Here is a 25905-nt window from a genome sequence, read left to right on the forward strand (position 1 = left end):
ATTTGATGACCTATAAAGAAACACGCCACCTGGCAGAGAGCGTGCAAATGTTAAAAAGGCTAAAGGGCATCACTGGCTTCTGAAAACGGATTTACTCAGTGCCAGAGAGTCTGCATGGACATCACACAGGCCCAACATTCCTGCTTCTGTTTGGTCAGTAATGACCTACATGGACTGGCTTCAGGGTTTACCTCACTGCTGCAGAGGAGGACATGGAGTCTGGGATTATGGAGCCTCAACATGTACAACATGGAATTAAAAATAAACATAAATATAAAGGAACATATGGTTTAATCTATTTTAAAGACTTATTTAAGACTTCTAGTACCCCCTTCTCATTATAAGGTTTATCATAATGTTAAATACTTTGAAACTTGTGATGCCAGGTGTTTAAAAATGCTAAAATCTCTCTTATTTTCATGATCCATAGCAGTGAAAAGCACCAAAGCTTTAAAAAAATATCGGATCTTCAGCATATTCTAACCCACATCTGTTCTAGGCGAAACACATAGAGTACAGGAGTGCTTTTTTTTGGTAGTCAACAAGAAAATTTACCAATATCAGGTGCCTTGGACTCGCATTTTGGTTAGAAAGTGATTTCAATCATGTTTGATGTCAACTAGAATCAGTTTAAAGTCTCAAAATCTTGCACTGTGACAGCCTTAATGTCAGGATGTCATATTATATCTAATCTTCATTCTGTTATAAACATCATAGTGCTATTTTTAAGACAACAACCATATTGTCGCTCACACACTTCTCAGCAAATCACAGTCCCCTTCTTCCTTAAGCTGACAAGTTTAACATTTCATCCGCTAAAATAAGACCAAAAATTTTTGTCTTCAATCTTTTCTCCTGAAATGAGAAAGGGACTAGCTTAAAATAGATCTTTGATCATTAAAATATTGACACAAAAGTATGTTTAGTTTTTGTTAAGGAGACTGAATGAGACTGAAATCTATGTGACATGTCTGTTTGACATTCAAAACCCATGATTTCTCCTTACTGTGTTTATAATCTGTCAAAATACAAACAAAAGAAAGAGAAGGCATGTTGTGTTGGTCTATGTACAGTACTGTGCAGAACTTTATGCACGTTTGGGCAGAAATGGAGGCTGAAGTAAGGCGTAAATGTGGCAAGTAAGCTGGCTGAGAGCACCACTGGGTGGTAAGGAGGATTGACACAACCCTGGTTGTGTTGAACATAATCTGTTGGGCCAACCGTTCAAAGAAAACTCCCGTACGCTGTCCATATTGCAAAAAAGGGGTATTGGGGTACTGAAACACTGCAAATAAATACCCCTTTTTTGCAAGTTTGATGGACACCTTGCCCTACAATGCACCTGTCCTAAGAAATAGATGTGCAAAACAAATCTTTGATCGTAAAATAATCAGTTGAAAAATAAAGTCCACAACTTAAAAGCACGGTAAGGGAGGGATGTAGCGACTAAGCACAGCCTACCAAACCCCCTTGGGGAGGCTTTGTCGCTTTGAGGTTGTCAAAATGAGACTTACTCATGCTGACTAGAATCATGATAAAACACTTAGGTAATACATAGCTGTCAAAAATTTACATCAAATGTAAGTTTTTAATGTTCGACTCCAAACAAATTAGCCCAACAGAAAAGTTTTCTTGCATAGAGACCTGTGCATGAACTTTTGTTTGTGTGGGTCCTGGGGCCCCTCTATGATAAAACGGGGGCTCTAAAGAAAAAAGGCTGAGAACCAGTAGCTTAGGGTAGTGTCCAGGTGGGTGGTCAGGTTGCCTCAAGCCCTGGTCGTGTTGTGAATGTCCCAAGGGCCAAAAAAAAAAAAAAAAAACTGGTTATCTCCAGTCAAGCAAAAAGGCCCAGAAAAAAGACGCCTTGAAGCTTGACATTGGCAGGTGTGTTGACATGTGTTGAGCTTGACTCTGTTGTTGAAAAACTAAGACTAAATCCAAAATCTATCAAAGTGTTCTTCAAAAATTAATGCTGCAAGCACCCATTGTCCACACCAACTTGCATTACAACTCAACCCACCCGTAATTTTACTGCCTTTATTCAAAACATGAGAATGTAATTTGTTGTAGAAAATGGGCATGTAATATGCCCCATGTGACAATGATTGCATCTATTTTCATCATGGTTGACTTTGGGATATCAGAAAATATTAATCTACAGAACTGATATGTTAGAGGCGTGATACAATACAGAGGTTTTCCCCAAGCACACCTTATATCTAACAAAAGTCTTAAGGCATATCATGTCCATATCCACACCAAATATCCTCTCCAGGGGCAGAGATAGTCCATGTACATGGGGAGCCAGGGTTCAAGTCCAGCCTAGCGCTCATATCCTGTATGCTACTCCCTGATTGTGGTTCAAAAGGTAGAGTTGGTCGTCTTGCATAAGAAGGTTGTGGGTTCGATCCCCAGCTCCTGCAGTCATATGTTGATGCGTCCTTGGGCAAGACACTTAACCCCAATCTGCCACTACTTAGTTAGTGGCGTGTAAATGTGTATGAATGGGATTAGCTAATACTGGAGGCCATTTTCTATAGTAACCTCTGCAATAAGTGTGAGTAGTTAGATGACTAGAAAAGCGCTATACAAGCTCAAGTCCATTTACCATTCTCTCATCCTCGTTTCAGACTACCCTCTGTCCTCCTCCATAAATAAGGAGAAGATAAATTTAAAAATGCCTCTGCAAAACATGTCACGGTATCTTTAGATGTTGCATAGTTGCAGAAATACTGCATGGTTGTATAAATTCCCACGGCACACCTAGACTTGCCTCAAGACCTACCAGTGTGCGGCAGCACACAATCTGGGACCCACTGGAATAAAGTACTGTATATATCTGTGTTACAATTGACCTCTTTAGGCTACCATAAGGGACAAAACAACTTAAATATGTGAAAGTTAAATGCTGTAGTCAAATTTTTTTGTCATCTTACTGTAGCTATAATCCATGTTCATGCGCAGTGTAATGCAGTCTAACATATGACCATATGACATTAGCGTGTAAGAGTGAAAATGGAGTCATCAGCAGTTTTCTTGTGGTAGAGGAGAAAAGTGCTGAGTTGAGTGTAACCTACAACTTCTACATGCATTGTTTTTGCTCATTGTGACCTTATTGTGTCACTGGTTTTTCGCCAATCTTATTGGCTGCATGTAGTCATTAAAATAGGAGGAAATGTGTAAAAATCTAAGCAGGAGAGAGACAGATTTTGTGTGGTTATATTTGGATGCAGCTCCTTACACTGCAGCCCAACACAGGAGTATTTTATAACTTTCTTTCCTACCCCTGTCTTTATTTCTCTCCTGAATTCATCAATCTCCCCCCTTTTTACTGTTCTTCCTCTCTTTTCATTCCTCCCCACCCACTCTCTCAGCTCTCCCTCCCTCCTTGCTCCTGCTGGCATCTATCTTTATTTGAAAGCAATCATGCTCCCATTTCTTCCACAAACACAGATCCTCCGTTAGCCTCGTCCCACCATGTGTCCTCCCCCACTCCCTCCAGTCCTCTCCACTCATCTGAGACACACGACTGTGAGGCGGCGGCAATCGCGCTGTTCTTTGAAGTAAGTTATTACGACGTAGCCGGTAGGGATCTCAGCTGCCAGCAGCCCGGCTGTATCGCAGCACAACGGAGCCGTCTTCAGCTAGTCGGCCCACCCGCGTCTGCGCTAATGGAGCTGCCGAGTTCAGGCAGAGCTAACCAGGCTGAATGACAGGGCGATCAGGCGTGTCTTTGAAGTGTTTTTTTCCTGCAGAATTTACAGCCCTAATTAGAAAATGTTTAGACGTACTGTGAAGAGGAACGCTGGATAAATGTCACTAAGTTCTTACATTACCAGTGAGCTCATGCATGCTGTTCAGTGCCGATGTTCCCTCATCCTCAGATCTGATTCCCTTCAACCAAAGTAGCGTACGCCTTTTCAACTCTCTGCATGTGCACTAGAGGGTATTCAAGGTGTGTACCTTACAGCAAGTCAACTTATGTCTAGGGCAAATACGGGGCATCAGCCCAAGGCAACAACAAACACTAATGAGTAACCTACATATGTTTCATGAGTTGTTCTATATTTTAATGAAAACAGTAGAAAACACTAGTGAAGGATTTTTTTCATGTTTGGGGCAATTATTAGAGAGTAACATAAGAATTTCTACACAATGACATATACCAGTGCAGCTAAAAGAATTAGACTATCATGAAAAAGGCTTCCTGAGCCTTCATTCTCTCACTGCTTCAGTACACACAACCACAATCATGGGGATGACTGCTGACTTGACAGTCATCCTGAAGATAATCACTGGCCCCATCCACAAGGAGGGTAAGCTACAGAAGGTCGCTGCTGAAAGGTCAGGCAGTTCTCAGAGGCTGAATCAAGGTATATTCATGGAAAGTTGACTGGAATTGGAAAAAGTCCTTGCGGTTTGGGAATTAGAGTCATTATCCATAGCAGTTCCTGTCTGCAATGACACAGAGGGACACGTCACAGCCTCTCTGTGTCTCTTTCTCTCCAGTATGAGTCATTCAGCCTCTCTCCTTTAGTTTATAAGTGTGTGCGCATGCGCTGTTCAGCAAAGAACGGCATGACGATGCCGCAGCCTGCCATTGGTTGTCACAGCCCAGTCACAGTGCATTCTGGGATATATGGCAATATGGCAGTAGGCTAACTTGCTAGCTGCAGAAAAAATCGAAAAACTGATTATAAATGGACTAAAAGACGGCCAAAATTGGAGTTGCTTGTGTGGATTTAAATCTTTAAAGACCCCTGAAAGTCAGCCAAGTTACAGGCTTGCTAGAAAATTCTGTAAGAGCTTCGAAGGTGAGGATAGAGTCTTTAGAACGGCATATGAACACATGAGGGAAAAAAACAAGCAAGTGGCTACAATTTATGGTTCAAAAGTTGTTTAACTTTTAATAACCCATGCCTCTTATTGACTTATACGACAATACCATCCTCAAGAGGGTTCAGTAAATAAGCAAAAAATTAAAGATAATAAGTTTGCCTTGAACAACACATTAAAGGCAATACAGTATCATAGAAACCCCCTTTTTAGTAATTTTGCACATACAGTGTATTTGGGTATCTGGAGTATCTACCAACCCACAAAATGTGAAAAAAATAAATGCTGTGAATCGACTAAAAAAATCTATTCAACTAAAGGCTTTGTGGGCGCAGGTTTGGCTCAGTGGGTTGAGCAGGCGTCCATGTGCAGAGGCTGTGGTCCTCAGTGCAATGGTCACAGGACTGATTCTTATTTGTTCTTGTTCCTGTGTATCTTCGGCTTTCCTCTACAAACAAAGGCAAAAAGCTGCATAAATAATCTTTAAAAAATACATGGGTATTGTGATAAATTAACTATGATTTATTGTATGTATCAGTGATGATTCCTCCTCTCTCAGTCTCCCTTCCTTCCTTCTAATCGTGTTTTGTTAGTCTAAATAGGTTATGTTTTTCTGCATGAATACGTTATCACAGCATGCAGGCATGCACGCAATGAAGCTTCTTTTAGTGTTGTAATGAAATGACACATAACGCCTCTGAACAACATCAGACCTTTTCATAAACTTCTGCAATAGTGACAGGGATAAGTTATACTGAAACTTGTCGTAAGCCTAGATTGCTTGGACATAATTCAGCATGCCTTTGTGTGAGTGTCTAGGACTGTGTTTCTGGGTGTGTGTCTTGCTAGAGGCACACAGACTGGGAGGAGGGGAGACTGAGACAAGCTGTCTTACTGATCAATCCCAGATTTTGCTGATCTGGATGGATGGTTTAATAAAAAATCAAGAGATGAAATGTTTGGCATGTTTTCATTAAGTTTACAAAGCTACAGTCGATGGTTATATGAGCAGTGATGTATTATTACAATAATACCTGCCCCTCCCTTGGTATCACCACCCACAGCCTTGGCAGCATACTACTGTAGTGGTGTTTGCACGCCCTCTGAAAGGGAGGGACAGGTGGACAAGAAGCTTCTTTGCATTTAAAGAGACACACCAAAAAAGAGTATTCTAAGGCTGTTTAGAGCTTGAAGGTTGATCCATGTTGTACTATGACTAAAGCATGGCTCACAGACTTCCTTTACACCACAGCAGACTGTGTTAAAAGGTGTTAAAGTGGTACAGCGTGTCACATTTAACCATTAGCTGAATAAACACAAAAAGGATTTGCAGCTGGTTGCTTACTTGAGTCATTTCAATGTCAAGTTTTCTTGAGTTATTGAGAGGGTATTATCTAAATTTCCTGCTCTACAAAATATTAGTCTTGTTAAAAAAGAACCAAGAAAACAGTCTGTAACAAATCATTACATACAAAAAAGCTTCACTGGGAGTAAAGTAAACCCACCCAGAATGGCCACAACAACGTCATCTTTGAGGATCTCGATGGAGCCACGAGAGACAAAGTAGAGCGCTGTGAGCACATCCCCGCTGTGGACTAAGGTGTCTCCGGGGGGCGCATGTGTGGTCTTGAACCTCATGGCCAGGGCCCGCAGGCAGCCCTTGGTGGCTCCTCGAAATGCCTTACAACCCTGCAGAAGGTTCTTGTTGAGGTGGAGGCAGATATCTGCCTGCAGGCACTCTGGGAAACCCTTCAGGACCTGAGAGTGAAACACGGGTCAGAGCAGACGTGAAGTGATCAGATGTGAAGTCTTGTTCTGAAATCACAGATTGACATGTGGAGATTGAACATGTGTGTTGGATTTCAGTTTGGGGTGAAGTTGCAGGTCAAATTGACAGAATTTCCAGAGAAATTTTGGTACAATTGCCACTTGTGTTCCTTCCTTCTTCTCAAAACCTATTTCACCCTGTGCTAGGAGTAACCTGCAACATCTTATTTCTTTTTTTAACCTTGAAGAAGCTTTACATGAGAGACAGGACGGCACATTAATAGACTTTGAAGCTGGAGATAAATGACAGAACAGGCATGTACAGTACCTAGAAAAAGTTTTCACCACCTTGATTTTCTTTACCCTGTTAATGATTTTATAAACCAGTCATGTCAATATAGTTTAGCATTTTTGACAAAAGAAAAACAATAGAAAAAAAAACAATTTCAAAGTGAAAACAGATTTCTACAAAGTAATGTCAATAAAATAAGAATATTTAATGTAAAATAAGTGACTTTATAGATATTCACCCACTTCAAGTCAGTATTTAGTGGAGTCACCTTTGGCTGCAATCACAGCTCTGAGTCTGTGTGGATAGATCTCAATCAGGCACATCTGGATACTGCAGTTTTACTCCATTCTTCTTTGCAAAACTGCTAAAGCTCTGTCAAGGTTGCACAAGTCCAACCACAAGTTCTCTGTTGTATTGAGGTCTGGGCTTTGACTCAGCCACTACAGAACATTCACCTTGTTGTCTTTAAACAATTTCTGTGCAGCTTTCGCTGTACGCTTCAAGGTCGTTGTCTTGCTGGAAAATAAATCTTCTCCCAAGCTGTAGTTCTCTTGCAGATTGAATAAGATCGCCCGCCAGGATTTTCATATGTTTTACGTTCATTTAACTCTCTACCTTTACAAGCCTTCCAGGGTCAGCTGCTGAGAAGCATCCCCACAGCATGATGCTGCCACCACTGTGCTCCACAGTGGGAACAGTGTGTTCGTGGTGATGTGTAGTGTTTGGTGTCTTGTCAACTGGGTAAAATGCACCACTTTGGTCTCATCAGACCAAAATACTTTCTTCCACTTGACCATGGAGTCTCCCACTTGCTTTTTGGTGAACTCTAGTCTAAATTTAATCTGAGTTTTCTTCAGCAGTGTCTTTCTCTTTGCCACTCTCAGAAAGCTTTGACTGGTGAAGAACAACAGTTGTTGTATGCAGAGTCTCTCTCATCTCAGCTGCTGAAGCTTGGAACTCCTTCAGAATAGTCATAGTTACCTTGGTGGACACTCTCACTAGTTTCCTTCTTGCACGCTCACTCAGTTTGTGAGGGCAGTCTGATCTAGGCAGATTTACACGTGTATATTCCCAACATTTCTTCATGATGGATATAACTGAACTCTAGGGGGTCTTCAGAGCCTTGGAATTGATTGTATCCCATCTCCTGGCATATATTTTCATTAACATTTTCTCTGAGTTGCTTGGAGTGTTCCTTTGTCTTCATGGTGTAATGGTATCCAGGAATACTGATTAACCAGTGACTGGACCATCTAGACACAGGTGTATTTATACTACAATCACTTGAGACACATTCACAGCACTCAAGTGATCTCCATTTCACTAATTGTGTTCGGGCCTCTGCTGAAGGAGGTCCGTCACTTTAAAGGTGGTGAATATTTTTGTAATCTTACATATTTTTGTTTAATTGACATTACTTTGTAGAAATCTGTTTTCCCTTTGACATTTAAGTTTTTTTGTCCAAAAAAAGCTATAACATCAACAAAAGAGTCAAACTTCCATGGAAGTGAATACTTTTTATAGGCCCTGTATGTCAGTCTGTTCATACAACACTTAAACACATGTACGATTAAACTGTTCTATATACTGGGATCATTTAAACTACTCTATGTAGAGTCAATCCAAAAATCAGATTCTGTATTCAATTCAAAATGCTCTAGAGAGTTCTAAAATTACTTTACTGTGTGGTTAGAGAAGCAAAACTGTTACAAATGTTGAATCTGGACCAAACTGTCTCCTACCCATCCATGTTAGCCTGGGAGGCTGTTAAAAATACAATAAAAAAAGCATAAAAAGGTCATTTTTAACATTAACGTCTTCTTTCTGATGCATAAAAAGACTTAAAATACACTTACCCTTTCATACAAAGACAGAACAAAACAACTAATATTCCTGGGACAACAAAAGAACAGACAAACTAAACTTTAACACCATACAGACACTGAAAGGCGAGGACAGGGGCACAGAAGGGACAGCTGGATCAACACAGTTCTTATTTTTGTCATTTACACATAAAAACAATGTGCTAATGACACGAGCATAGCTAAAGAAATATAGCCTGAACTGTTTATTCTGACTGGCTTTTTTCTTTATCGTTGCTCGGGACAGAAACTGATCAGTAGATTTGGAAAGGAAAGACTGAACAACATTTGGCAAGCGCAGGTGCCATCGCCGAGCGTGCAGCCAAGCCTCCCACGGTGGGAGGGAAACCTGGCAGTGCACCGGTGAGGCTTGTGCCCACTCTCACAGGAGTGATTCACTCTGTCTCTGGTACCAGATGAATAGCATGGTGGTTGTGTTTGAATACACAGATTTCATGCAAAAAAAGGGGGACCTCGAGGCAGGCCACGTGCAACTTTAGCAGAAACACAATTCAGGTCTCCTGCAATAATCTGTCATTTGTTGTGTGTGAAGAAACTAACATGCACAGGTAGATACTGTAAATCCCTGTATGATGTGGCATCAGAGCTACTGTTTACAGTATGGTGTTCATGTACACTGATCAGCCATAACAATATGACCAGCTGTGCAGTCTGATACAAGCTGATACTACAGCACTGCTGTTAAAAACAGCCTACTTTTCCAATTTTTATGGGCAGTGAAGGGTTGGGATAAAGAGTTGTGGTTTTAGAATAATTTATTGCTTGTTTGTTGTTGAGAAAAACGTAAGATGAGAAACAAAAATTGCAATTAAGAATTTTTTTTTTTCCAAATCATGCAGCTGTCATTAAAACTCAGAGAAGTCTTCAGTTATCACCATTTCCACAACCTGTTTTATTCCTGGGGTTTACAACAGTGACATGTTGCTCATAATGATTGATTTTGTGACATAATCAATACGTCTGAGCCCTCTGATATGATATTAAACAGAGCAAATTACCGAGCTAGAGATCAGTTCAATAACAAAAACAAACAAGAACAGTCAGATGGAGCATGAGCGACATGATTATATATTTACAATCAGAGGAGTTATGAAATAAGAAAATATAATCAACAGAAAGCTGTTTTTATTTTACTGTTTACAATATCATTTTAACCCATTCTTCTCCTGCTCCAGCAGACACACTGAGCTCTGTCACTGTTCAATTGTTCAATTGTTAAATTACCTTTGATTTGTGCTTCTTGAGACAATGTAAGATTTTACTGTTATCAGGATTAATAAAGCTGGGAAGTTAGAAGTACAGAAGGACAGGGATCCAAAAACTCATTTTAATATCTGATATTTGTCTCTCACCTCACAGTCAAAGTAAGACACCTCAGCAGGTATGCAATGAAAATCTAATTTCATAAATTTAATGTCAGAATTTTTGCCAGGGGAGCCTCTTCTATGAATAAAACTAAAGTCACTTAGACTTAGTGAAGTGATCATGTTTTCCTCTTTTTCTCAGTTTTAATAGGACAAAAAGGTTTATTTGGATTCCACAGTTAATTTGCATCTGATTGAAACATTCTGCATTTTAATGAATCATCAGTGAATGTAATTGTAGCCTGGGAATTGAGAATCAAATTGAATTGTCTTGAGATGGAGAGATTCATACCCCTATTATAATGTATCATTTTATAACATTTTGTAACAAACTGTATGAAATCATACTGGACTGGGTCGTTGTTTGTTTTCTTTATTAAATTATGAAGTAGTGTATTCATTGCGTTGTATGGTATCGTACCATTTCATATTGATTGTACTTGACTGGATTTTTGTATGCTTACTTTTTTATTTTTACCAATACTGTTGTGGTGGCAGTATTAGTAAATAATGAACGTGTGCAGCGCTTTATACAGAAATAATTTGTCCAAAGAGGATGTATTGTAGCATATGGTTTTGTATTGTATCAAACTGCATCTTGATGCATGGATTGCATTTTAGCGCATCACATCATATCGCTTTGTATCATGTTGAAATGGAAAAATGTTTGCTGTAAAATGTACAAATCTTTCTTCATCAATACTACTAGGCAGAACTCGAGACAATTTTCACACCAGAAGGGACCAGAGAGTGTCTTGCCTCCAATTGTATCGTGTCCTAACAAATCCTATCATTTTGTATTGTATCATATTTTATCCTCGCATATTATATTGAACTGGAAAGTTGTTGCTTTTAAATTTATTTATTTAATTTTATTTATCAATGCTACTTGATGGCTAAATGCATGCAACACTTAAGTGCAAGAAAATTCCCTACTCCCCAAAGGGTCTACAAAGTAATAGGACTGCATCATGATGATTGTTCAAATTATCCAATATGTGATAATCCTACTAAATATTTATCACTAAACTCATAGCGGGTAGGGGTGGCGTATTGGAGTGCATCATATAAAAAGGTAAGGATCTATAGCTTGAAACCCGGTTCATGTTCTTTATAAATAGGAGTAATACTAAATAATAATAAAACAATACACATGTGTCTCCCTATTTGTATTGGATTTAAATTGTACTTAGTGGTATAATTACTGACCTTATAAATAAAAATTGTCACGTGAAGCCCTTCTGAACATGCTGACAAATATGACAAAAAAAAAAACAAAAACACCAGAAGCTTTACCAAGGAAGATTTGCTCTGGACTGCATTAGATGGCACAGGTGCTTATACTGTTATGGCTGATTGGTGTTTTGTCCCGTAAGCTGTGTAACAGATAAGACACTGAGGGAACATGTCCTCCAATAACATGCATGTTTGGAACAATGATCAAACTAATGCATAAATAGCTTTAAATCTATTCAGAACATACACTAAATGCTAACAACACTGCTAATACAAACTAGATGTAGATCTACCAGTGGGGAACATTCATGTCACATTAGTTGTGTTAACACATGTACCTCCTGCTCTTACCAGAGTGGTGGGGTCATTCCATTTGACATGAGGCAGACATGGAAAAGACAAACTTATATAAGTACCATGAACAGTTTCATGAGGAGAAAGCCAGAGTTACTGAATGTTCAAACAGCAACTGTGGCTTTCAATCACTTGTGGCTATGACTCAACATAACACAGTAAACGTTGCGCTATGCTGATGACATAGCATTATTGCCTCACAATGTGGTAAGAGCAACTTTCAGGGACAGGGTAGTAAAAAACATTCAACTCACACAAATGATATTTGAAAAGACAGTAGAAGAAAATAAAGAAACAACAAACTTAAAGATAGGTTAGCACAAAAAACACACTGGCACACACGCTCCCTCACGTACCATATTCATGTCAATGCCGTTGGTGTACGTCCAAGCGTGCTGGAAGTACTCCTCCAGCCTCTGCCTCAGTGGATTTGGGATCTGGTGGAAGCGGATGAACTCTTTGACTCGTAGCATCTGGAGGTGATACCTGGCTGTACCTGAATACAACCGCTGGATGATGGCCGACACGTTTCCAAAGATGCTGGCGTACATTAGAGCTGGGAGAGAAGCCATACGAGTGATGGTTGAGCTGTGCAGCTCATATAACAATACCTACCTCTCCTTTGTTTATTTTACATCATTTAAAAGGGGATAAGAGTACAATTACAATCAAGTTTAAAGCCTTAAAACAACTGAAGATTTACATCATTATCTGATAAATTACCCTAAAAATGTCTATGTGCTCTAAAATCCTCGTTGTTTTGAAGATTTCTTTCTGATTCACCCTGATGAAATATGGTTTCAAAAACAACAGCTTTAAATACTGAATGTGCTGGGACTCAGCTGTCACTCACATCCAATGAGCATGACACAGATGGAAAAAATCTTCTCAGAGTTGGTGTTAGGAGAGACGTTCCCAAAGCCCACGCTGGTCAGACTGCTGAAGGTGAAATAAAGCGCTGTGACGTACTTATCTTTGATTGAAGGCCCCGAGCTTGGGTCACTGTAGTTGTATTTTTTCCCTGAAAGATGAAAAAATAAATAACAAAACTGGATGAAAAAGAGGACAAAAATGTTACTTTAAATCTTGTCTAGGAAACAAATTCAAAGAGAATCACCTATCGACACCCCTAGGTTGTCCAGCCAGCCGATCTTATGCTCCAGGTAAGGCTTCTCCACGTTGCCAATGGCGTACCATATGCACGCCAACCAATGAGCGATGAGGGCAAAGATGCACATGAGCAGCATGAGGACGGCAGCACCATACTCTGAATACCGGTCCAGTTTACGGGCGACTCGCACAAGCCTTAGGAGGCGGGCCGTCTTTAGTAGACCAATCAGAGTCGTGGTCTAGGGTGAAGAACAGAAGACCAAACAGGATATGGTTACAGTAAATCCTTTCTTTGCCTTGGCTTTATCTTTCTCCTCCTGTCCTCCTATTGGCTCATACATATGGAGAACTCCAGCCAACTCCAGACCATCAGGGGGTATATGAAGCCCTTCTGCACATTCTGGAAATGTTCCTGTTTCCTCATACACCCACGTCTTAAGTATTACAGACTATTTGTGCTGGGAATTGTTCCAAAATGGTCCATAAAATAGCTCTTTTATATATCATATTGGTGCCAGCTCTGTGCCATGTGGCTATGGTCATATTGTTTTTACTTTTACTCTGATTTTTATGTATTTATTGGATTAAAAATCAATAGTACAGTCATATTTCTAATCTGGTTTCCCCTACAGGGAGATGGTATATCACTTTACACTAATAAAAATAACAACAGCCATTTCCCAGCATTCAAAATGAACAAGCTGTTTGTCTCCTGTCAGCATCAAAGGTTAAGGTCAGGGTCATGAGGAGTGACCAGCTCAGGATTAGAGGTTCAAACTCGTACATCGCTTAAGGATGCTTAATCTTATTCACATATCCCTCACATACTAGACTCACAGACGAGACAGTGGATCATTCCTGCTGGTGTAAACAGATGTTTCAAGGTCTCAGCAACATCCTTCAGTGTCAACAGGGTGTCACTGACTTATGTGCAGCTGCCTTTTGCTCCACAGATCACGAAAGCCAGTGATAGAGCCCATTTAGACATTATTTGTGTAGACAGCAATCAAAATTTCAATTATAGCTATTAAAAAAATACAAGGCTTGTGTCCTTTAGGTCATGTGCAAGATGTTGTTTGTCTTGGTATTTGCTTCGGTAGTTATTATGTGTGAATTGTTTTTCAAATATAGGAAAAAGACGGCTGGGCGGCTAAATGTTTGCAGCACTTGAGTCCTTGACAAACCTCTCCAAAACACAATAAATCCCATCATGCATATCCTTTCCTATCCTATGGTACACTGCTTTAAGTGGAAAGTGGAAACCGCCTGTTGTTAGTGTGTCACACAGTTACAGGACTAATTTGGCCAAAACGGAACAAAAATAATATCTCAGTTATTTTTTAAGCTGAACTGCAAAACATGATGTATATTTTTAGATATAAATCAATATAAATAACAAAAATTGTCACTTCTAAATCAAATCCTTGGGATCAAATGTCACTATGGCACTTTTATGAACAGCCAGCAGATCAGTTTCAACATGGACATGAAAAATTATATAAAAATAAACTACACCTTCACTCAAACTCATAATATTGAACAATAAAGCTCCTTAAATTATATATCATGCCATTATATATCTGATATCAACATTATATATCTTGAATAGTAACCTGGATCATGAATAATATCCCAATTTCTCATGCGGTGAATTTAGTTGTTTTGGCTGAATTGTCAACCTCAAATGTAGAGATTAATCAGCCCCTCCACTCACGGACACCCTGAGTCCCTGCTGTGTTTGTGAGCTGATTTGACACCCTACATCCAGGCTTCATTTGTCTCTGCCAATGAGCCAGCTGTTCTTTGAGCAGAAATACTGTGCTAGATCCTTGACCAACAGTCTGGCCTTTCATTTAGATTTTGTTTTAGTTATTGAATATTGATGTTTTTGATGTCTTGTTAGGAGGAAATATCAGCAGAAGGAGGTGTTAGTGGAGCATCAGGCTCCTTGGCAGAGGCGCTATTGCTCGAGCGCTGGACTGTCTAAAGTCTAAAGTTATTGAATTGTCTAGGAGAGGTGAAAATTTCTGGTCTTGTATTAAACTGTTTAGAAGAGTAGAGCATTGCTGGACTAGTACGGGACTGTCTACTAGAGGTGAACATTTCTGGTCTAGTACTGTGCTGTCTAGAAAGGCGACCATTGCTGGTCTAGGATGGGACAGTCCGGGAGAGGTGACCATTTCTGATCTACTATGGGACTGTCATATCAGAGTCTGCTTAGAGTCGGCTTCAATGACCATTTTAAGCACAGGGATAGAAGTGTACTTAAGTTAATTATTATTATTATTATTATTATTCAGGGGACCTAGAGAATGTTTAAGGATAGATGGAGCTCTTGTACCCACAATTACTGTCAGACAGCCTAAAAATTAATAACATTAAAGACAAAATTAAACGGCAATACCTTTTCAAAACTTGATGATTTACCTTTCTGTACATTTTGTATACAAATTCATTAAATAATTTTGCTTTTAAATGGGAATTTGCATCATGTTTATTATGGAAAACACATTATTTGATCAATTTTCATTGTGCCCCTAAATTTCTTTATGTGCTCCTAACTTTTTTAACTTAGGAGCACATGTGCTCCTTGGGAAAAAAAATAGCGTCAAACCCTGCTGGTGCCCTTGAGAGCTTTCTTTTCATAGAAAAAAGGCTGAAATGGTACACCTATTAAAAAAGGAGCATTGGTGACATGGGACAAAATGGTAAAATTACTTTTGAAGACATAAGTATCAGAAGCTTTGAACCAGCTGATAAGGAATTAACCACTTCTTTGCATTACCTAACACACAGACTTAATGCAGACTTACATGCATCCATCACAATGTACACACTGTCTTCTGTTTAATTCAGAGCGCTTTAATCCTTCCGTCTAATGTTGTAGTCCGGCAAAATTAATGCCCAGACTAAGTGAGGGGTGTTGGGTAGAGAGGGGCCAGCGTACAGCCTTGACACAAGCCCTGATCTATTAGTGTTGCGCAATCCGTAAACACAATAAGTGAGACTTAGAGACCACTAATAGGTTCTACCACTCCCTTTCGCAGCTGACAATTATCCTAATGTCCCAGAGGAAATCATTACTCTGCAGTAATTGTGCTTCCTCATGTCCACACTTGCTTATTTAGGTTTCATGTACAGGTGAGATACTGGGATTATTCAAACGCAGAGAGGGAAGGTTGGGGGATTTTTATTTTTTGTGAGAGAAGATGATTCATGAGGAAGAGCAAATCTCCGTCATGGTAAGCGAGAGCGCTGTAGCTGCTTCTGATGGGTCAATTAAAGAGCCTCTGTCCTCCCAATCTCACCCCTAAATCACCGCCATCAGTCACAGCTGTGCATCCGGCCGAGTGGGCGCTTTCTCTGACAACTGAGCGTACAGTGAATGAATCATATACAGAAACAGATGAGCCCTAAATTGTCCTGTGAACATGGCCTTTGAGAGCGCCGCACTACCTTGACTCTGTCAGACGACACAGCACCTGCAGGCTGATGTGGCCCACACAGTGGGATGTTGATTAAAATCTGGACTTACAGTAAGTCTGAGGCGTTTGCGGCTGAGGAGCGTGGCTAAAGCTCCCATTAGGAAGCAGCTGTATAAAACATATCCGCTAAATATCCCTCTGGCCATCTGCCACTGTGGCTTTCTAGGCTATCTCAGCCACTTTAAAACACCAATCACAGCTCTGAGGCAACCTTCTGACCACTGACAAGGACAGCCAAATAAAATTAAATTATAAATTTGCTGGTGTAACAATGCATTTAAAGTCTGCAAACGTCTTGGAAGTGAGGAGACAAGGACTTAAGTTTTGGGAGAGCATTGCTGTCCCATTCTTGTCCAATGTAGGATTCTAGCTGCACAACAATCCTGGGTCTTCTTTGCTGGATTTTTCCATTCTCTTTATTTTCTTGGTGAAAAGTCTGGACTGTAAGGCAGTCAAGTTCAGCACCTGGACTCTTCTACTGTGAAGCCATGCTGTTGTGATGGGTGTGGTATGTGGTTTAGCATTGTTACTGAAATAGTCAAGGTCTTCCCTGAAAGTGACGTTGCCTTGATGGAAGCATATGTTGCTCTAAAATCTCTACCTTTCAGCATTGATAAGGCCTTTCCAGATGTTTAGGCTGCCACAGACACTAAAGCAACCCCATACCATCAGATGATACGGTGTCAGTAGTTTCCAAAAGGAATTTCTAATTTTGATTAATCCAACCACAGAACAGTTTTTCATTTCGCCTCATTTCATTTTAAATGAGCTTTGGCCCAGAGAAGGCAGCAGCGTTTCTGCATCGTGTTCCCATATGGCTTCTTCTTTGCATGACACAGCTTTAACTGTCATTTGTGGATGGCATGGCCAATGTGTTGACAGACAATGATTTCTGTTTCTGAGTGTTCCTGAGCCCATGCAGTGATTTCCAGAACAGAATCATGCCAGTTTTCTGCCTGAAGATCACCAGCATCCAATACTTATCTTTGGCCTTGTCCCTCGAGCACAGAGGATTCTCCACATTCTCTGAATCTTTTTATATTATGTACTGTTTATGGTGGGATATATTCAGTCTTTGCAGTTTCCTGTTTAAGATAATTTTCTTGAAATTATTCCACAACTTTAAGATGCACTTTTTTTTTAAGATTGGCGAATCTCTGCCTATTTTTACTTCTGAGAGACTCTGCCTCTTTAAAGCTGTAGTAAGCGATTTATTTTTACGGCCACAAAAACAACACAACCCGTCAGGCTCTTGTTATTGAAGCCATCTAAAAGAATGACACACTTCTGCAACGCCTCCTAGTGCTGCACTCTCACTTGAGGAAAACCAGCAAGGGACGATGCTCCAGCCAATGAGGAGGCTAGTAATTGCAGTCAATTATGGCTCAGGACGGAGAGAGCGTTCCTATTTGCTGCTGTAGTAGGTGTGCTTCCACTTCTCAGCTCAGTGAGAAGTTGATACAATGGCGGAGTTACCGGCGGTGTTCAGTCCTATGTAGAATTTGTTCATGCTGAGATGAAGTGTTTTCTAACCAGTAATTTGGCCATTGATTTCAGTGGAAAAGCGAAGCAAAATCACTCCACAAGAGCTTTGCCACCATCAGTATTGGATTCAGCAGACGTGCACATTCCTGAGGAGGTATGTGAGAAGAGGGGCGGAGCTACGGAGCCCAAACATGGAGAAGAACAGGAAGGGAGGGGGAGTAGAGTTGATTCTACACGGTTCTCCTCGAATGTTACATACTCAAGCTTTAATACCTAGTCATGTTACTGACCTATTGCTAAATAGCCTTATTAGTTGCAAAAATGCTTCTCCAGCTGTTTTTCAATGAGTAGCCCTTACTTTTCCAGCCTTTTTTGAGATGTGTTGCTGCCATCAAATTCGAAATGAGCCAATATCTTTCTTTACGTTATATAATGTCCCAGTTTTAACATCTGATATTGATATCTGATATGTTTTCTTTACATTTTACACTGAGCCCAAACTTTTTCGGAGTTGGGCTATGGCCCCTACGTGCCAAATACTCCCTCTCGTTTCAGCTGAAAATGAAGGAAAATCTGCCTCTTTAGGCCCATTTTGTTTTGTTGCTAATGTCTAACCGTCTCTTTTTCTGAGATCAGCAGGGGGTTTTTGTCATAAATCAGCAGTGAAGGGGAGCCCCGGTAGTCGAGTGGCTAAGGCACCCACCATGTACGCGGGCGGCCCGGGTTCGAATCTGGCCTGTGGCACCATTTCCCGCATGTCTCTCCCCACTCTCTTCCCTGTTTCCAAGTCTATCCACTGTCCTCCTCTCTCTAATAAAGGCACTCAAAGGCCCAAAAATAAATCTCAAAAAAAAAAAAAAAACCAATTAAAAAAAAAAAAAAAAAACAGCAGTGAAAGCAGTGAGACTGGATGAAAAGCGACATTAAGCTGCAGAGTTTGTGATAATTCTCAGTTGGCTTGTCACTACTAGTAGCACCTTTCTCACATAAGCCTTTGTTAAAATGAAAATAGCGACTGCACAGCTTCAAACATAGTCTGAACTTTTACACTAGAGCTGCACCGGTCACAAAAAATGCTGAAAATATTGTCCTGCTTATTCATCTAATCTACAAACAAAACAAACACACTGCACATGACAGTATTACTCTCTTAGTAGAGGGTGAAATAGAAAATTTAGAAGACAACTCCGTCTGTTCTGTGTGCTGTACAGCAGGGCAGAAGTGAGACTGAGGGGGCTGCTTGTTACAATGAACCTGCCTCCTCTTTCTTCTTTGTTCAGCACTGCCAATGCAGCAGCTCTTTTTTTTTGTAGGATAATAAAGTTTGAAGTGTGTTTCTGGACAGTCTGTTAACCAACTGCAAAAACAATGCAGAATTTTTACAATCTGATGGAAAATAGAAGTTGAATTCATCCAGACCAAATTATGTTTTAAGAGCTCCAGAGGAAAAGTTCATATTTGAAAGCATGAAAAAGATCAATACAACCAAACTGGCCAACTCTAGTGAGCATTTTAGACCACTAAAACAAAAAAAATCCACTCCTACTGATGTAAAATCACTCATGCATCAACACATTTTAGCTGAGAAGTCTTGGCTTAGTTCGAAAGCTATTTGTTGCACTTGTTTATGCGCATAAATCTACTCTACTCTCACTAGGGAAATAACATTTGAATTCTGGTTTGTGCAAATTTTAAGGCTCCATGATTTGCAATAACCTTAACAGTAGGTACAAGTGAGAGAGCACAAGATAGGCAAATAATTCCATGTTTTAACAACAGGACGCTCATATGAAAATGACAGAGGAGATTGATGAGCCCAGTAGGTAAATTCAGCACATCATTTCTTTTCATATGCCAGCCTGCTGAGCTGCAATCCTTCACTGACTGAGAATCATAGATTTCAAGCTGCCATGTTTCTAATGAAATCAGAAAAAAGTCGAACATATTGTCAGTGATGGTTTCCAGGCAACAAAGGTGCACGAGATGAAGTCTAAAAATAGCTCCTGTCTCTTCACAAAGAGCTAAAATAACACTTCTTAAAGACAGAAGCTAAAAGCGTACATGGATGTGTTATTTTCAGTCCCGGCTCATGATTGGAAGGAACTAAAAATACATTTTGTTGTTCCCATCCTGTCACCGTGTGCTTTGGACACGAGCTGTAACGAGAACACACATCCTGTCAGTGCACCAGTCGTCGAGCTGTATGACGAGGACGTACATGGTGCGGTGTTGTCGCTCAGCTGTCTGCTCTGGTTTCCACGCCTGCCACTCACTGCCAGCCTGCAGCCATGGAGTCCCTCACAAGAGCACAAACCTAATGGTAAATAATGACTCTGCAGAGCAAACGGGCCGACATCAGGGCCTTGACCTCAACACACACAACAACCTGGGAGGTTATCTGTGTATGTGTGCTGGGGTTTGTTACACCTCAGCATTCAGTATTTCAAAGCCAGTAGCAGTTTGGCCTCATAGTAATAGTACAATAAATAAAAAAATGAAATCAAAGTTGTTAGCATGTTGAACTTTCATAAATTTTGGGTGAAAGCGTTCCAAAAACTAGCAGAAAACTTGTCTGAAAACGGATTATTATGCTGTTGTATTTCTCAAAGCTGTAACATTAGCTAGCGCAGCATTTTACTTACAAAACAACAATCAACAATAATTACCCTATGTCAGACAAAAGGACCACAGTACCTTCAAGCTCCTGCAGCCAGTTTTAGCTGAACTGACCCTTTTTTTTCTTAAAGTTACAAATACAATGCTAAATGCTAGCTCTGTTGCATCTGCTAATGCTAAACTCCCAATGAGTCTCTGCAGTTTAAAATAAAAGACAACAGTGCTAATTGAACTCCTGCAGCCTACAAAAAGGTAGTGCCTGTTTTCTTCTCAAAGCCATACATGCAATGCAAAATGCTAGTTCTTTCCTGCTGCAAGAGGGGTGTCCCAACTTTTTTACTAAGGTCCACATAGAGGAAAATTAAAGGATGTTTACTGGGCCACTTCAATATCCCTCTCCTTTTGTGTTATAGTTGGTAAAACCAGTCAAGATATGCTCAGTAACTGAATGTGCTTTAAGAAAAACAGCATACAGCACTAAGGACTTTGGGGTGGCCAGTCAGTTTCAGGGGGCCCTGATCAGCCCTTGCCCCCACTAGCTCCACCCCTGGTCAGGATAGGAACGACCTTCCACGCACTAGAAAGGGGAGAGGCTGACAGCTCATTTCCGCATTCTGACAGACCAAACTGCACAAAGCCTCCGGATCTTACAGGGACTTTGGTGCCTGAAAATGACTGGCACAAGATGCTTAGAATATGGGACCCTGAGATAAGGCAGGGAGTGAGGAACTGATGGCCAGCCATGCTGATATTTACTGCTGTAAGCCTTTTTTATTTACTATTAAAGGCATTACAAATTAGCACTACTGGGCTTAACAGTATGTTTACTATTTGGGTTGTTGTCTTAATTTTGTCATGACAAAAGCTGCAAACATATTCTTTCTGTCAAAATGTTTGTTCACAGAATGAACACAGCAGCACCTCTTAGTGGTGCAACTAAGAAGCACAATACAGTCAAGCACAAGCTTTTAGTTCAACTGCAGGCAATATTTTACATTTAATTTTTACAATTTATGCAGGCCAATTAAAATGAACCACAAGCGCAGAGTTTCATGATCAAACCATCTCTATTGTCTCTGACTCGCTCTGTCTGCCTTTTGGTAAACTCTCCTGTCTGCACTGCTCCTCTGAGTGCCTCTATTTTTCCAGGTTTGGATTGGCCGAGTAGCATCACATGGGATGATCTCTAATGTCAAGTCAAGAAAACATGGCTGTTAAAAGCAGTGAAAGCTGCAGGAATTAGCATGTTGACCACAGCCCTGGCCATAATAAGGAGCCTGGATGCAGTTTTACTTCCGGTCTTTATAAGAGGAAATACTGCATTTATTTTTACAGCTATATTTGCAGTGCTAGCACTGTACCATAAGCTAGCACTATACTGCCTAAAAAACAGTCAGCAAAACCATCAAAAAAGGACAACAGCACTCAGGAAACTCCAGAAGCGCTGAATAGTCAGCTTTAGCTTGAATGCCCCTTTTTCCTTTTCCAGTGGAGGCTACAAAAGCAAAGCTACAGCTACTGGTTCTTTAGCGTTTGCTTTTTCTCAATTGTTACCAAACTGAATTTCTACAGACAACTACCACGGGAAAAAGAACAACAGTGCTCATGAAACTTAGGTAGCCAAATAATGTCATCATTAGCTACATTAGCTACAATGCAAAGCTAACTGCTAGTGATGTAGCATAATATCGTGCTACAAAGCAATACTCCCATTACACAATTCCTGATAAAAAAGGGGGAACAGCAAACACAGAGGAAACTTCTTTAGCCAGAAACAGTCAACTTTGGGTGACACTCAACAGTCATTAGTAATCAATCCATGTTAACGCTAATGCTAATGGTCGATGTTAGAAACCTATGTAGCTGCCATTTTACTTTTCTTGTTATGATATGTTTTTGTAAACATCAAATGTGGACCCAAAATTCTTAATTGCACTTAAAGAAGGCTGTTTTGCTTTAGTGATTTAATTGGTGTTGGTAGATTTAACGTAAATTTCTTGATTCATTTGAAAATTGAGTCACTGATATCTAAGAATGAGAACCTTAGCTAAATAATGCAGAGGACTCGTGCTTAGATTCATGTCCTTTGGTGTCCCTGCTCTCTTACCCGCTCCCTCTGACTGTTAGATAACTAACTCAGCCATCTCTCTCACACATACATGAACAAAGTAGTTTCTCACAGACAGAGTGGTTTAGGGAGGCAGAGACCTTTTAACTGATTTGGGTTGCCGGGGGGAGTTTTCAGTCTGGCTCTGATGAAAAGAAAGCAGAGGGAAGCAGATGTGACAGCCGAGCGTCAGATTGGTTTAGCAGTCTAAGTGTTGGAGAAGACTACGTGGAAATATGACTGCTGGAGCTGTGGCCGTGTTTCATGTCACAACAACAAGCACCACGCTGTTTAAAATATAAGCACAGAAACTCGTGCGTCAGTGTGAGACAGAGTTAAATCATTTGTAGTTTTCTAGTGCAGATCAGAGGGATTTGATTCAGACACGTTGGAAACAGTTCTCATGGTGCTTCCACAAACTGAGGATCAATTAAAACTTCTATCTGCACTAAAATCTCCCTCATGATTGTCCATTCATGCCAGTCCGATCCTTGTTTCACCATCCAGATTGTAAGGTAACTGTTTCATACACTGCCTGTTGTCTGCTTTTTAATGAGTCTAGCCAAATTTTCCCAGGAGCTCCGCATTTTAATCATCAATCATCATTTTAATGTCGTATTCTGAGGATTTAACAGACAACTGTTCATTTCAAGGCTTTCAGGAATTATTTACAGACACAAAACAATACAATTTAACTAAGTATACCAAACATTTGATTTTTTTTCTTTTTTTTAGCTGAGAAAAAGACAATCTCAGTTCTATTTTTTCCCTCTAATTAGGAATGGACTTTGGTCTGTAACGGTAGCAACATATCAGCTTGCAATGGATGGACCATTACCACATGTAGGTCCAAAATTATGCTTTGTCCCCAGGTAGAAGGGGGTAGACACCATCTGAAAACTTTAATTTTAGCCTGACCCTGGCCGTAGAAACCCGTAAGAACCAGAAATACAAAAAATAAACAATAAAAGTAATGTATTGTGAAATAAAAATATGTATTGTGCTTTTTTACCTTGATCTGATTTGGTGATTTATATAGCCTGCCCTTGAAAACTAGGTAAATGATAAAAATACTCACCTCATCTGATCCTGAGCCAAAGATGAGCAGGTCAAATGGGATGGCAGCCACCATGTCTATGAGGAACCAGCCTTTAAAGTAATGGATGGCTATCTTTGCTGGATGGCTCACCACTTCCTCATTGATGTTGACATACGTGGTCCTAAAGTTGATCAGAATGTCCACGATGAACATAATGTCCACAATCAAGTCCACCACATTTAGCGGCGAGCAGGAGTAGCCACACTCCCGCCTCCTCTGCTCCTCGATGTCGTTGAGGAGGAAGGCAGCAGAGTAAGGGGTGAAAATGGCTGTGTAGATGACCAGCAGCAGGATCAGCCAGTCCCACACCGCTTTGAAGGGGCTGTAGTGAAGAATGGTCCACTTGTCCATGCGGGGAGTTTGGAGTTTGTACTCCGGCAGCACGTCTGCGCCCAGAGACAGAACCTGAAGCAGAACACAGTCAAGTAAGTCATAAGAAAAACATCTGGCAAGGTGAGTTGGACATGTTTTTTCCAGCTCGCTTAACAAGTTAGTTTTGCAAGAGTCAACCATCTTATGGATTTAAATTTTCTACAAATTATATCACATCACAGAGAATGGCTTTTAACACACAAACTAGACACTTAAACATTATATAATTCCATCTTCATTTAACTTCTTTAAGCTGCAATGAATCAATCATTAAAGTTGAGTTTTATACAAACATCAAATTGATTAAACAAAATTAAAAGTGAAGCCCCTGACAGCTATCCCATGTTCCCCAAATACTAAAACTAAAACTTATAAAATTTACACTTAAACAAAGCATTTCTGCAAAACTTAAAACTAAACGTATAAACCAGCAGTAAAAACATAGCAAAACTACACTGAAATTTCAAACAAAAACAAAAAAGGAAATGAGAATTAAAAAATAAAACTAATGAAAAATTCGTAACTTTTATAACCTTGGTAATTACCTTGTAATAAGCTAGCATTTAACCAAGTTATAACCTGGAAATATAGTAATATTAAATAAGTATTTACCTAGAAGTAATGTATTAGTTATCAAGTAATTCCTTGTTATGTTGCGGCAATTCTCTGGTAATTAGGTGGTATTTTAGCCTAACCCTTAAAATTATTTGAGTATTGATTCGGAAGCACTCACTTTAATTTAGTGGGTGAAAATAAAGTAGTTACCTGGGAATTTTCAGGTAACTTATATAGAAAATTATCACCCTATTTCCAAGAAATTACTTGATAAAATACCACCAAACACCAAAGAATTGCCACAACATTAAGAGGAGTTACTTGATAATTAATACATTATTTCCAAGAAAATAATTACTCAGTCTAACTTGATAAAAGGCCAACTTATCACTTTCATTATTAAGAAAAAGACAGGCAATGTTTCAGTACTGAGATGTTGCCAACACAGTTGCGTAACTCACAGTGTGGAGTCTGCAGTGTTTGGTGGACTTATTCCTGTCCTTTGCACCTATTTCAAAACTAGATTTAATTCTTCAAAAGCTACAGCACTTTCTGATCGTTTTTTCAATAAACAGATTTCTGTGCCTTTGAAATGTTGTGCTTACATGTATGTAAAATTGCATTTATGACATATGACTGAAGATTTGTACAAGTAAAGGTCATGTTTGTGGATATGGAAACAGCCAGGCTATAGGAGCTTAACTCCAGTACCAAGACTGTACTGTGCATGTACTCTATATAGAATTATATACTGTACAGTTCTAATCCAGTTTAACATTATTCCTTGAAAAGATGAAAATGTTTTCATTAGTAGATTACTTGAAGCACTTAGTCCCCACTCCTGCAAATGAATCATTCATTTATTCAGTGAAGGGTGAAAAACAAGTGCTTTTTGTTGAATAATTGAAAATTTGAGTATGCATAATTGTTTTTCATATAATCTATGCAGTAGTGAGCTACTTTAAAGCACTAATTTCATCGGATTACAGCTGCTGCTGTGGGAGAAAAAAAACACAGCTTTATAACAGGAAAAAAAATAGTAAACAAAGAAATCTGCATAAATTGTCTGCAGAAAAGCAACCACATGCATAAAATCCTAACAGGGTTTTGCATAGAAGACAGAGATGAAATCTAATCCAGTGAGCCAGGACATCTCTATCATCATCTCTGTTATTGCAGTTACCATATATACCTCGATAGCTTTTAACATTAATATTACAGCAGCGTCATGGCCCATTTGGGATAAGAGTCTCGATGACTTGCAGGTAATTATAGGTGCAGGAAGAGGATTCATCTATTCATCTAAGTGTCTGACACTTCAATAGGCAGGCTATGGCTTTCACT

The 25905-nt window shown here is 39.8% G+C and overlaps 1 protein-coding gene across 11 annotated transcripts in view; it reads right to left on the reverse strand.

Annotated features, from left to right (window-relative positions):
- Nucleotides 1-25905, reverse strand: part of kcnh7 (potassium channel, voltage gated eag related subfamily H, member 7) — a 245580-nt gene that overhangs the window by 26798 nt on the left and 192877 nt on the right. For 10 of the 11 annotated variants that reach the window (XM_041781707.1, XM_041781705.1, XM_041781706.1 and 7 more), the window contains 5 exons: nucleotides 23614-24039; nucleotides 12850-13081; nucleotides 12586-12753; nucleotides 12089-12288; nucleotides 6342-6594 (listed from right to left, as the gene is read on the reverse strand). In XM_041781707.1, coding sequence (XP_041637641.1) covers nucleotides 6342-6594; nucleotides 12089-12288; nucleotides 12586-12753; nucleotides 12850-13081; nucleotides 23614-24039 — 1279 coding nt within the window. The remainder of the gene's footprint in view (nucleotides 1-6341; nucleotides 6595-12088; nucleotides 12289-12585; nucleotides 12754-12849; nucleotides 13082-23613; nucleotides 24040-25905) is intronic. The other variant, XM_041781700.1, reaches the window with a different exon arrangement.

The sequence above is a fragment of the Cheilinus undulatus genome, linkage group 24, assembly GCF_018320785.1.
Source record: "Cheilinus undulatus linkage group 24, ASM1832078v1, whole genome shotgun sequence".
Classification (NCBI taxonomy): Eukaryota; Metazoa; Chordata; class Actinopteri; order Labriformes; family Labridae; genus Cheilinus; species Cheilinus undulatus.